A 12,321-nucleotide genomic window follows, 5' to 3' on the forward strand; every position below is an offset into this window, starting at 1 on the left:
CATTACTGCACTGTAGTGTCAGCCGAGATTCTGTGCTCACGTCTCTGGAGTGAGGATTTGAACCCACAACCTTCTGACTCAGAGATGAGAATGCTACCGACTGAGTCTCTGACTGATCCTCTCCGTTACCCATTACGCCAATATCTATCTCAATCATCTGTGAAATCTCCACGTTATCTGCCTCCAGTGTTCCCAGACTCATCTCCCGTGTTAGACCACGTGTAAGAGCTGAGCGCAGAGAGAGGCTGGGAAATATAAAACAAGATTAAAACAAACAGCAGGAGCTTGAGCCAAGTGCTGCACAGCAAGGGGAAGACAGGCTGAAGAGATGGAGAAAGTAGCCAGGTAACTATAGGAGGAACTACTGGAGATTTGGTCTCATTGCTTAGAGCTTCGTCTGGGTTTGGAACATGCCCAAGTTTGGATGTAGCTGGCAAGGCCGACATTTATTGCCCATCCTTAGTTGCCCTGAGAAGGCGCTGGTGAGACTCCTTCTTGAACCATGTTCAGGTGCTCAATGGTTGAGAGATGACTTGCTCGGTCACTTCAGAGGGCAGGGAAGAATCAACCACCTTATTGTGCAAATAGAGTCACATATAAGGCCAGACTGGGTAAGGACGGCAGGTTTCCTTCCCTATAAGGAAATTAGTGAGCCAGTTGGATTTTTATCACAATCCTAAAACTCCATGGTTTTCAATTTTAAACTGAATCCAAATGATGGTGGGATTTGAACTCACATTATTGGTCCAGGCCTCTGGTTTACTAGTCCAGTAACATAACCACTGCACTATTGTACCCCTAACATGTAGCTTGAAAAAAGGCTGAATCTCCTCTTTTCATTCTCCATGAAAATTGGCCTAGTTCACAGAGGCTGGTAGTTATGTCCAGTGTATAAATGAGCAGTTTACATTAAGATACCCAACTATGTTCCCAATTTTTCCTTTCCACACGATAGTATATTTAGTGAGGGCTCGTCCGGCGTTCCTTGTGCTCTGGATCGATACCTGTTCCAGCGAATACTTTCTTGGTGTTCCCAAATTAGAAAGACTATCAGCAGTAATTCTTGGGGGTTGTCTATTCAGAAGGTGCAGACTCTGTACTGTAACAGCACGCCCTTGGCAAAGCAGTTCAAACATGAGGGGCAAGGTCTTACCGTGACCAGATTACACTGAAATCTCTTTCTCCAGTTCACCCAACTTTAAAACCAGTTAAAGGCTAAGATAAGACTTGTAGCTATGACCATCTTAGGCCACCACTGAACCAAAGTCAGTATTCTGGAGGGGAAGAGACTAAAACAGCCACATGCCCAAGCAAATCAGGTTTGGTCAAGATCACAACCTATTTCTCAGCAGAAGTAGTTCTTGTTTAATGCAAGGTCACACGATATTGATCTGAAAATATGCTCAGTTATTTAAAAGAAGAAAAGGAACAAAAGCAAAATACTGCGGGGGCTGGAAATCTGAAAAAAAACAGAAAATGCAGGAAATACTCAACAGGTCGGGCAGCATGTATGGAGAGAGAAAAAGAGTGAACGTTTCAGGTCGATGACATTTTGTCGGAACTGGAAAAAGTTAGAGATGTAACAGATTTTAAGGGGCAGGGAAAGGGGTGGGGGAGGGGAGGAAAGAACAAACAGGAAGGTCTGTGATAGGGTGAAAGGCCGGAGTGATTAAATGACAAAAGGTGTGAAAGTACAAAGCAAAAGGAGATGGTAATGGAACAAGTAAAGGAACAAAAGATGGGTCTAGAAGAGGTGTAAATGGGTACAGCAGGATCATCAACAGCTACCAGCTGAAAAAGATATGGACAGAGGTTTTGGTCTGAAATTGGTGAACTCGATGCTGAGTCCAGAAGGCTATAACGTGCCTAATAGAAAGCTGAGGAGATTATGTTGAGCTTTGTTGGAACAGTGTAAGAGGCCGATGACAGAGAGGTCAGAGTGGGAAGGGAGCGGAGAATTAAAGTGACAGGCGACCGGAAGTTTGCAGACTGAACAGAGGTGTTTTCCAAAGCGGTCACCCAATCTATATTTGGTCTCCCCACTGCCGACTCTCAACAAGGGCAGACATTGACGACGAGGTCCAATGTGCCTTAAGTGCAGCTTTCGGTTGCCTGAGGAAGAGAGTGTTTCAAGATCAGGACCTCAAACCCAGCACCAAGCTCATGGTCTACAGAGCAGTGGTAATAACCGCCCTTCTATATGGCTCAGACACATGGACTATGTACAGCAGGCATCTCAAAACACTGGAGAAGTACCACCACCGTTGAATGCGCAAAATTGTGCAAATGCATTGGCAATATAGGTACACCAACATCAGTGTCCTCACTCATGCCAACATCGAAGCATTGACCACATTTGATCAGCTCCGCTGGACAGGCCACATCATCCGTATGTCTGACTCGAGACTCCTAAAACACTTGGAGCTGCAACATGGCAAGTAAGCCCCAGTTGGGCAGAGGAAACGCTTCAAGAACACCCTCAAAGCCTCCTTGATAAATTGTAACAGCCCCATCGACACCTGCTAATCCCTGGCCCAAGACCACCCAAAGTGGAGGAAACATTCTGGGAGGGCGCTGAACATCTCAAATATCTTCGCCGAGAGCAAGCTCAAGCCAAGCAGAGAGAGCGGAAGGAGCGCACAGCAACCCAAGCACCCCAACCTCCCGTTCCTGCACACCACCGTCTGCCCCACCTGCGGCAGAGAATTTACATATCACATTGAACTCTTCAGTCACCAGAGAATGCATTTTGAGTGTGGAAGCAAGTCATCCTCGACTCCGAGGGACTGTCTAAGAAGAAAAGAGGATATGGTCTCCCCTCTGTAGAGGAGACCGCATCGCGAGCAGCGAATAGAGTATAATAAAATGCAAGGAGTACAATTAATTCACTGTTTCAACTGGAAGGAGTGTTTGGTGCTCTGAACAGTGGGAAGAGGAGGTAAAAGGACAGGTGTTGCATCTCCTGCACTTTCACTGGAATGTCATGGGATAGGGAGGGGGCTTTGGGGTGATTGAGGACCAGAGTGTCACAGTCAGAGAGGTCACTTCACAATGCTGAAAGGGGAGGGAAAGGGAAGAGAAAGGGAAGATGCATTTGCTAGTAGGGTTGCTCTGGAGAGGATGGTTCATTGAATGTGGACGCTGCAGGTAGGGAAGGCGAGGACAAGATGAAATGCATCGTGGATCTGCGAGTGAGGGAAAGGGGCTAGAGTATGACTCTGGGAAATGGAGTCAAGCTGCACTGGCAGTCCTTCCATACCTTATTCATGTGAGCATTGAGTATTTTGTCAACTTATTTGATCACGATGGGAGCAGGCAGAAGAGAATCTGTCCCACAACCACCACACTCAGCTATCCACACTAACCAATGAAGCTGTGACAGTGAACCAATGGCACCTGTTGCTTTCCCTCCTCACCCAATTGTAGTCCCCAGGGTTCAATGCACTCTGACATTGCTGGTCTGTACAGCAGTTGCTGCTCTGTCCACAAAGCTTAACAAAGTCTACCGCAGCAGTGGTGAGTGCAGTTTCTGAACTACCTGCAATAATAACTGAACAGGATCTTCAGCTGTTACTAACTACAAACTGCTAATTCCAGGGCCAATACATGCTAATCCAGGACTTTTTCCTTCATTGATCTGAAATGGAGACACTAATTTAGTGGGAAACATTCCCAGTGTTTAACACAAGTTACAGCAACTTTTATTTTGTTGTATGGAGTTATCAGTTATGTAATGGCAGTTCACTAGTGGGAATAGGTATTTTTAATTCACTATCTAGATCCGACGCTCTGCCATTCCCACTCCAACCAATTTAAGACACTCCCTAAAACTCTCAGACAATATCGCCTGTGGCTGTTAATGGTCTGAACACACCCTCGTACATTTCAAATCTTGCAACACACGTCTTATTATAAAACTCAATAAACCCCAGAGAATAACCAAATTTCACAGAACTGAATCTCATAACACTTTGCACAACTCCGTGTAATTCTTGTCTGATGTAAATCACATTATGTTAAATTAAAAATAACCACTCAAACATACAAGGAGACAAAACCCAGTCCAATGTTGAACAGTTTATTTACATAGAGCCTCAGTCTCACAGATCTTTGTCCAACATCGCAAGCCATCATTCCAGACAGATCAGGGGTCCCAGTTATTATACATACAAGCACTAAACACAATAAGCTTGATCCCAGCAGTCAGTTTAGTCACACTCCCCCAGGGTGTGCTTGTCAAACAGGTACTCTCCCAGGCCATTCTCAGGGGCTCCCAGTCTCTTCAGGTTGGTGATGTGATCGCCAAGCTTCTTGATCATCTTCACTTGTTCATCCAAGTAGTGAGTCTCCAGGAAGTCACACAACTGAAAGAGGGAAACTAGTTATGTCCAGCAGCAGATATCACAGAATGTCAGCTTTCCCTGGAGAATTTGGATTTTAATCCTATTGAACTGAAGGATAGTCAAGTGGTGCAATTGAGATTGATGGAATTACTGCATCATTAGATTAAACATACTGCACAATAGATGCTCAGATCCTGTGATCACTGAGACACATTTACTAGTCACTGTCCACAGTAGGCCAACTTCCCCCTTCCCTTCCCAAACAAAAAAAGACACACCTGCATAAAGATATTAGGCATGGAGATCTTCAAAGTCGGCCCTAAAACAGCAAGGTTCCACAACCTCCAACTTACCAGAAAGCTCAAGAACTGACATGAGGGTCAGTGCTCCCAGTGGAGAGTTTGTGCAGATCCAGCAGACTCTGGTTGACATTCTTCTCCATCTGCAGAGCTCTCTGCATTGCCTCCAGACCATTGCTCCACTCTTCCTGCTCTGGTTTCTGGAAAGAAAAAAAATTCGAACGTTGCACTTATGATAGATTAAACAAACATTAGAAAGTATTGAAGAAAATTAGGGGTTCAATCAAAAGTCTACTTTAACATGAATCTATGGGTTAGAATATAAAATTGCCATTAACCTAACACAAACACTGGAATCATATTGATCAGGTAAAAAGCATAGATGTATTTAAGGGGAAGCAAGGCAGGTGCATGGAGAGAAAGGAATAGAACGATATGCTGATAGGGTTAGATAAAGCAATGTGGGAGAAGGCTCGCTGAAGTATAAACACCGGCAAAGACCAGTTTGGCCAAATGGCCAGAGTCCTGTAAATTGAAAATAATTGCTTTAGAATGTATTTGGAACATTTAGTCTAAGGGGAGCCATCCAGAAAGCCACTCATTTATTAAATCCAACCTTGATGTCCGCCAAGATGATCCGTCCTCCACGCCGATTCTGGAATTGCATCAGTTTCTCAGCATGCTCACGTTCCTCATGTGACTGCTCCTTGAAGAACTCAGCAAAGTGACACAGGGCAACATCATCCCGGTCAAAGTAATAGGACTATGGAGGGATCAGAAGAGTACTTCAGTATTATATTGCAGAATCATCATCATAATTCAACCTCAATATTTTGCTTTCTATCAAGGGTTCACAGTTACTGAAATTTTAACCCAATGAAAAACCACAGCACAGCATCAAAGTTTTGATTTTTCCGTGTGGACGGGGGCAGGGGATGGGGTGAATGCAAATGAAAGTATCCTAGATTTCCACCATCCTTGCAAGTACGATTACTTCCTGACTTCCCTCCGACATGGTGCAACTCATTTTAAGATTACATCCCCTCATTGCAAAGGTCGAGAAAGACCATGCAGTGATTTAGAGTAAGAATACAAATTCTGAATTCCATGTATGGAGTGCAGAATATTCTCCACAAACTTCAAGCTCAAAAGTTCCCAGGATACGTAGAATGGGCCCACTTTTGGCCATCACTTGCATCAATTTTTTTGGAGCAAGTTGGTTTTTCTGACACAAATTAAATAACCCGATTTCCCCCAGGAGTAACTTAGTGAGGTACGATTTTTTTTCCCCCCCCAAGACACTTACACCAGTTTTGGCCATTTATGCCACTTTGGCCAACTAACATTTAAACGTAATCGACTTAGGTCAGCGTATGTGGCCAGCTCTGAAAAACGTTGTGGGCAGTTAAGAAATCGGCACAGGTAAGTAAGTAAGGACCTGCACCCAATCACCTAACATTACAAATAAAAAAAAAGTTAAAATAACTAAAAATAAAGAATTCAGGTAAACAATTGAATAATTAAATATTTGAAGTAAATCCTACCTTGGGCCAGGGAAGGCATCGGGCCAGCCGGTACAGGAGGCCATTCTGCGTGGGATAGGGGCAGTCAGCAAAGACGTATCGGGAGGGAGGGGAATGGTGGGCTCAGCAGCATCTTGGGTAGGGTTCTGCCAGCCTGGGCTGCACTCAGACATAGGCGACCATTCGGCCACGGCTGGGAGGCGGTGAGAGGGAGAGAAAGAACCATCGGGTCCTGCTGATAGCTTACAGGACACGCTGGGAGGGCGAGGAGCATGCACGCAAACTCCACTGCGCATGCGACAACTATCAGCAGTGTTTTCAGCACAGGACTGTAACTCCACCATGGATGCCGCGCCAGGACCTGGGATACACGGCAGTGGGATCAAGATACCAAGTTAGTTTTTTTGTCACCTATTCCAGCACAAAGTCAGCGCATAAAAGGGTCAGTGCACCAAAAAAATGGGCTGGCCAAAATTAGAACCAATAAGTGGACTGGATACAGCATAGAATTTAGTAAATTCACATTATAGTCTCCATTGTGAATTAATCTAAAATGCAAAACTCACCACAGAGAGATAAACATAGGAGGAATAGAGCTCCATGTTGATCTGCTTGTTAACAGCATCCTCACAGTCCTGCTGATAATTCTGACGCACTTGAGAAGCCATCTTGATTTCTTGTCACAAATCTAAAATTTGTTAAAGCAACAAACTGAGATTTAACTAACCTCAAACCCCTTAAATATACAGCTGGATAATCCAGGGTGTGGCAGGTTAGATGATGAGTGACAGTCCTCATTACCCAATCAGAAGTTACAGCCTCTCAGAGCACCAATCAACTAAAGGGAGGAGGGGGATGCACTCCCAGAGCCAGTCAGATCTTTGAAGAATGAGCATCATTGGCTGACAACTCAATGAGGATCTCAATTGTCCTAACTTTCCTCAAACACAGTTCAAATATCCAGAATCACAGGTTGAAAGGGATCCTCTACTCTTTAGGCTAATCAATTGGGAAAAAATTAAACCATGTGCCCCCCTCATAGGGATGAATAAACAATAAGTTCCAAATAAGACAAAACTAACAAGCACTTTTCAAATTATAATTTAGTTCCCTGTATCCACGCTGCACTCCAGTCCCTCTGGTGCACACCGGTCATGGAAAGCCTCCAGCATATCGGCAGACAGCGCGTGCTCCCGGGCACAGACACAGCCACGGAAGAGAGGCAGGCTGGTGGAGAGAACACCCCATCGACCGTGCTCTGCCTGGACCAGTTAATGGCCACCTTGAAAGTTTTATTGAATCCTTTGTTGTTTGCGAGTTACTGTCTTTTTAATAGTTCTGGATGGTTCTGTGGGTTGGTCATTTGCAGGTATTTGCGGATTTGCTGCAACATCCAAACAGATCAGTGAGTGTGCAAAGCAACCGACAGTGGATCAGATGAATTCAAAGTGCTCGTGATCAATGTGTCAAACATAAGTGCTCAGATACTCCATCACTTCCAAGTTCAGTGAGCACCTGTACACACATCAGCTCGAATGTGGAGGGGACCATGGGATGTTCTGTTCATGTTTTTTAATCATTAAATTTGAGAAGCAATGGAAGAGACTGCAGGCCAAAAAGGAAGACTTGCATTTATATAGCGCCTTTCACAATCCCAGACTGTCCCTGACCGCTTCACAGCCAATGAAGTACGTTTTGAAGCAGAGTCACTATTGTAATGTAGGAAATGTGGCAGCCAATTTGCACGCAGCAAGGCTCCATAAACAGCAAGGTGAACATCACCACATTATCTGTTCTCAGTAACATTGGTTGAGGAATAAATATGGCCTGAACACCGGGGATAACTCCCCTGCTCTTCTTCAAAGTATTGCTATGGGATATGTTATGTCCAGCTCAGAGGGCAGTCAGGGCCATGGTTGAACATCTCATCTGAAAAATAACAACTCTGACAGTGCAGCACTCCCTCATTACTGCACTGTAGTGTCAGCCGAGATTCTGTGCTTACGTCTATGGAGTGGGGATTTCAACCCACAACCTTCTGACTCAGAGACGAGAGTGCTACCCACTGAGTCCAACTGATTGATCCCCGAAACTAAAAGCTCTCAGTTACCTTCTCTGCCAATAACTAACTTAATCATCTTTGAAATCTCCAATTTATCTGCCTCCGGTGATCCCAGTTTCATCTCCCATGTTAGACCATGTGTTAGAGCTGAGCGCAGAGAGAGGTTGGGAAATATGAAACAAGATTGATACAAAGAGCAGGAGCTTGAGCCAAGTGTTGCACAGCAAGGGGAAGACAGGCTGAAGAGATGGAGAAAGCAGCCAGGTAACTATAGGAATAACTACTGGAAATTTGTTCTCATTGCTTAGAACTTCATCAGAGTTTGCCACATGCCCAAGTTTCGATGTTGCTGGCAAGGCCAACATTTATTGCCCATCCCTAGTTGCCCTGAGAAGGCGCTGGTGAGACTCCTTCTTGAACCATGTTCAGGTGCTCAATGGTTGAGGGACGCCTTGCTCGGTCACTTCAGAGAACATTTGCTGGAATTCTTTGAAGATGCAACAAACAGGATGGATAAAGGGGAACCAGTGGATGTGGTGTTTTTGGAATCCCAGGAGGTATTTGACAAGATGCCACATAAAAAGGTACTGCACAAGATAGAATTTCACAGGGTTGGAGGTAATATATTAGCATGGATAGAGGATTGGCTAACTAACAGAAAACAGATTCAGGATTAATGGTTCATTCTCTGGTTGTCAATCAGTAACTAGTGGGGTGCCGCAGGGATCAGTGCTGGGCCGCCAACTATTTACAATCTATATTTACGACTTGGAAGAAGGGACTGAGTGTAATGTTGCCAAGTTTGCTGACGATACAAAGATGGAAGGAAAAGCAATGTGTGAGGAGGACAAAAAAATACATAGACAGGCTAAGTGAATGGGCTACATTTAGCAGATGGAGTATAATGTTGGAAAGTGTGAGGTCATGCACTTTGGCAGAAAAAAATCAAAGAGCAAGTTATTATTTAAATGGAGAAAGATTGCAAAGTGCTTCAGTACAGCGGGACCTGGGGATACTTGTGCATGAAACACCAAAGGATAGTATGCAGGAACAACACGTGATCAGGAAGGCCAATGGAATATCGGCCTTTATTGCAAAGGGGATGCAGTATAAAAGCAGTGAAGTCTTATTACAGCTCTACAGGATATTGCTGAGGCCACACCTAAAATACTGCGTGCAGTTTTGGTTTCCATATTTACGAAAGGATACACTTGCTTTGGAGGCAGTTCAGAAAAGGTTCACTAAGTTGATTCCGGAGATGAGAGGGTTGACTTATGAGGAAAGGGTGAGAAGGCTGGGCCTCTACTCATTGGAATTCAGAATAATGAGAGGTGATCTTATCGAAACGTATAAGATTATCAGGGGGCTTGACAAGTTGGATGCAGAGAGGATGTTTGCACTGATGGGGGAGACTAGAACTACAGGGCATGATCTTAGAATAAGGGTCTGCCCATTTAAAACTGAGATAAGGAGAAATTTCTTCTCTCAAAGGGTTATAGATCTGTGGAATTCGCTGCCTCAGAGAGCTGTGGAAGCTGGGACATTGAATAAATTTAAGACAGAAATAAACAGTTTCTTAAACGATAAGGGGATAAGGGGTTATGGGGAGAGGGCAGGGAAGTGGAGCTGAGTCCATGGTCAGGTCACCAATGATCTTATTGAATGGCAGAGCAGGCTCGTGGGGCCATATGGTCTACTCCTGTTCCTATGTCTTATGTTCTTATGTAAGAATCAACCACAGAAATTATAAGCCAGACTGGGTAAGGACGACAGGTTTCCTTCCCTAAAAGGAAATAAATAAGCCAGTTCGATTTTTACAACAATCCGAAAAGTCAATGGTAACTGATAACAGTTTGTTTTAAATTTTAAACTGAATCCAAATGATGGTGGGATTTGAACTCACATTCCTTGTATTATTGGTCCAGGCCTCTGGATTACTAGTCCAGTAACATAACCACCGCACTATTGTACCCCTAACATATGACTCTTTGAGTCAGGGCAGTTTAAAGGCTGCAATGAGACTGATGTAATTTTGCACGTATTATGTCCTGGTAACCATCGGTATTTGAATTCAAACAACAGTTTATTTAATTCATAACTGATGGGAAAGGCTCATATCCATTAATTGCAAATGAACTATTTTGGTCCATTATCGTCAACAATTACATTTCGATGAATATGACTCAAAGAGAAAACTGCACAATGTTAAATCATTCTCCATGACCATTGGCCTAGTTCACAGAGGCTGGTAGTATATAGATTAGCAGTTAGCATTAAGATATCTTACTGTGTTACCAATTCTTCCTTTCCACATGATACGTAAACTTAGTGAGGACTCATCCAGCGTTCCTGTTGCTTTGGATCGGAACCTGCTTCAGCGATCACTTTCCGAGTGTTCCCAAAATAGAAAGCTTATCTGCAGTAATTCTTGGGGGTTGTCTATTCAGAAGGTGCAGACTCTGTACTGTAACAGCACACCCTTGGCAAATTGGTTCAAACATGAGGGGCAAGGTCTTACTGTGACCAGATTACACTGAAATCTCTTTCTTCAGTTCACCCCACTTTAAAACCAGTTAAAGGCTAAGATTAGACTTGTAGCTATGACCATCTTAGGCCACCACTGAACCAAAGTCAGTATTCTGGAGGGGAAGAGATTAAAACAGCCACATGCCCAAGCAAATCAGATTTGATCAAGATCACAACCTATTTCTCAGCAGAAGTAGTTCTTGTTTAATGCAAGGTCACACGACATTGATCTGAAAATGCGCTCAGTTATTAAAAAGAAGAAAAGGAATAAAAGCAAAATACTGCGGGTGCTGGAAATCTGAAAGAAAAACAGAAACTGCTGGAAATACTCAACAGGTCAGGCAGCATCTGTGGAGAGAGAAACAGAGTTAACATTTCAGGTCGATGACCTTTCATCAGAACTGAAAAAAGTGAGAGATGCAACAGATTTTAAGTAAGTGCAGTGGCGGGGAAAGGGTGGGGGAGGAGAGGAAAGAACAAAAGGGAAGATCTGTGATAGGGTGGAAGGCCGGAGTGATTAAATGACAAAAGGTATGAAAGTACAAAGCAAATGGAGATGATAATGGGACAAGTAAAGGAACAAAACATGTGTCTAGAAGTGGTGTAAATGGGTGCAGCAGAATCAACAGATGCCATATGAAAAAAATAGGGACAGAGGTTATGATCTGAAATTGTTGAACTCAATGTTGAGTCCAGAAGGTTGTAATGTGCCTAATAGAAAGCTGAGGAGGTTATGTTGAGCTTCACTAGAACAGTGTAAGAGTCAGAGGACAGAGGGGTCAGAGTGAGAGTGGAGCGGAGAATTAACTTGACAGATGATCTCAAAATCTGGGTCACAATTGAAGACTGAACAGATGTATTTCGCAAAGCGGTCACCCAATCTGCATTTGCTCTTCCCAGTGTAGAGGAGACCACATCGTGAGCTGCGAATAGAGTATACTCAATTGGAAGAAGTATAAGTAAATTGCTGTTTTACCTGGAAGGAGTGTTTGGGGATCTGAACAGTGGGATGGGAGGAGGTAAAAGGGCAGGTGTTGCATGTCCTTCACAGGAATGTGCCATAGGAAAGGGAGGGAGTTTGGAGGTGATTGAAGAGTGGACCAGGGTGTCACGGAGGGTGAGGTCCCTTAGGAATGCTGAAAGGGGAGGGGAAGGGAAGATGTGTTTGGTGATGGGAGGTGGCAGAAATGGCGGACGATTATCCATTGAATGTGATGGCTGGTGGGGTGAAAGGGTAACTGTATTATGGTTCTGGGAGGGAGGGCAAGGGGTGAGATTAGAGCTGCGGGAAATGGAACGGACACCATCAAGGGTCATGTCCACCACGGAGAGTATATAGGGATGAAACCGCAGCTCAGGTTCAAATAGAATGGCGTGGTTGTGAACAGTTTGGTTCAGCCTCAGATAGTGGCCAGGAAGAGGGATGGAGTCCGTGGCTGGGGAACAGAGTTTGTGGCAGGGAAGTTTATTTAAAAATAAGTACCTGATTTGTGTTGTAATACTTTTATTGAATGGATATAACAAAGATTGGTGTGCAGCTGACCGCACTCTAGAAATATTATAGAATA

The 12,321-nt window shown here is 44.1% G+C and overlaps 1 protein-coding gene across 1 annotated transcript; it reads right to left on the minus strand.

Moving 5' to 3' along the window:
• Positions 1-4,208: 4,208 nt before the first annotated feature.
• On the minus strand, positions 4,209-6,833 carry LOC139262639 (ferritin heavy chain B-like). The gene is made up of 4 exons (XM_070877791.1): positions 6,732-6,833; positions 5,259-5,405; positions 4,717-4,842; positions 4,209-4,364 (listed from the first exon to the last, which is right to left on the minus strand). Exons 1-4 carry the CDS (start codon positions 6,831-6,833, stop codon positions 4,209-4,211), a joined length of 531 nt encoding a protein of 176 aa, XP_070733892.1.
• Positions 6,834-12,321: the final 5,488 nt, after the last annotated feature.

Source organism: Pristiophorus japonicus, chromosome 4, assembly GCF_044704955.1.
Source record: "Pristiophorus japonicus isolate sPriJap1 chromosome 4, sPriJap1.hap1, whole genome shotgun sequence".
Classification (NCBI taxonomy): Eukaryota; Metazoa; Chordata; class Chondrichthyes; family Pristiophoridae; genus Pristiophorus; species Pristiophorus japonicus.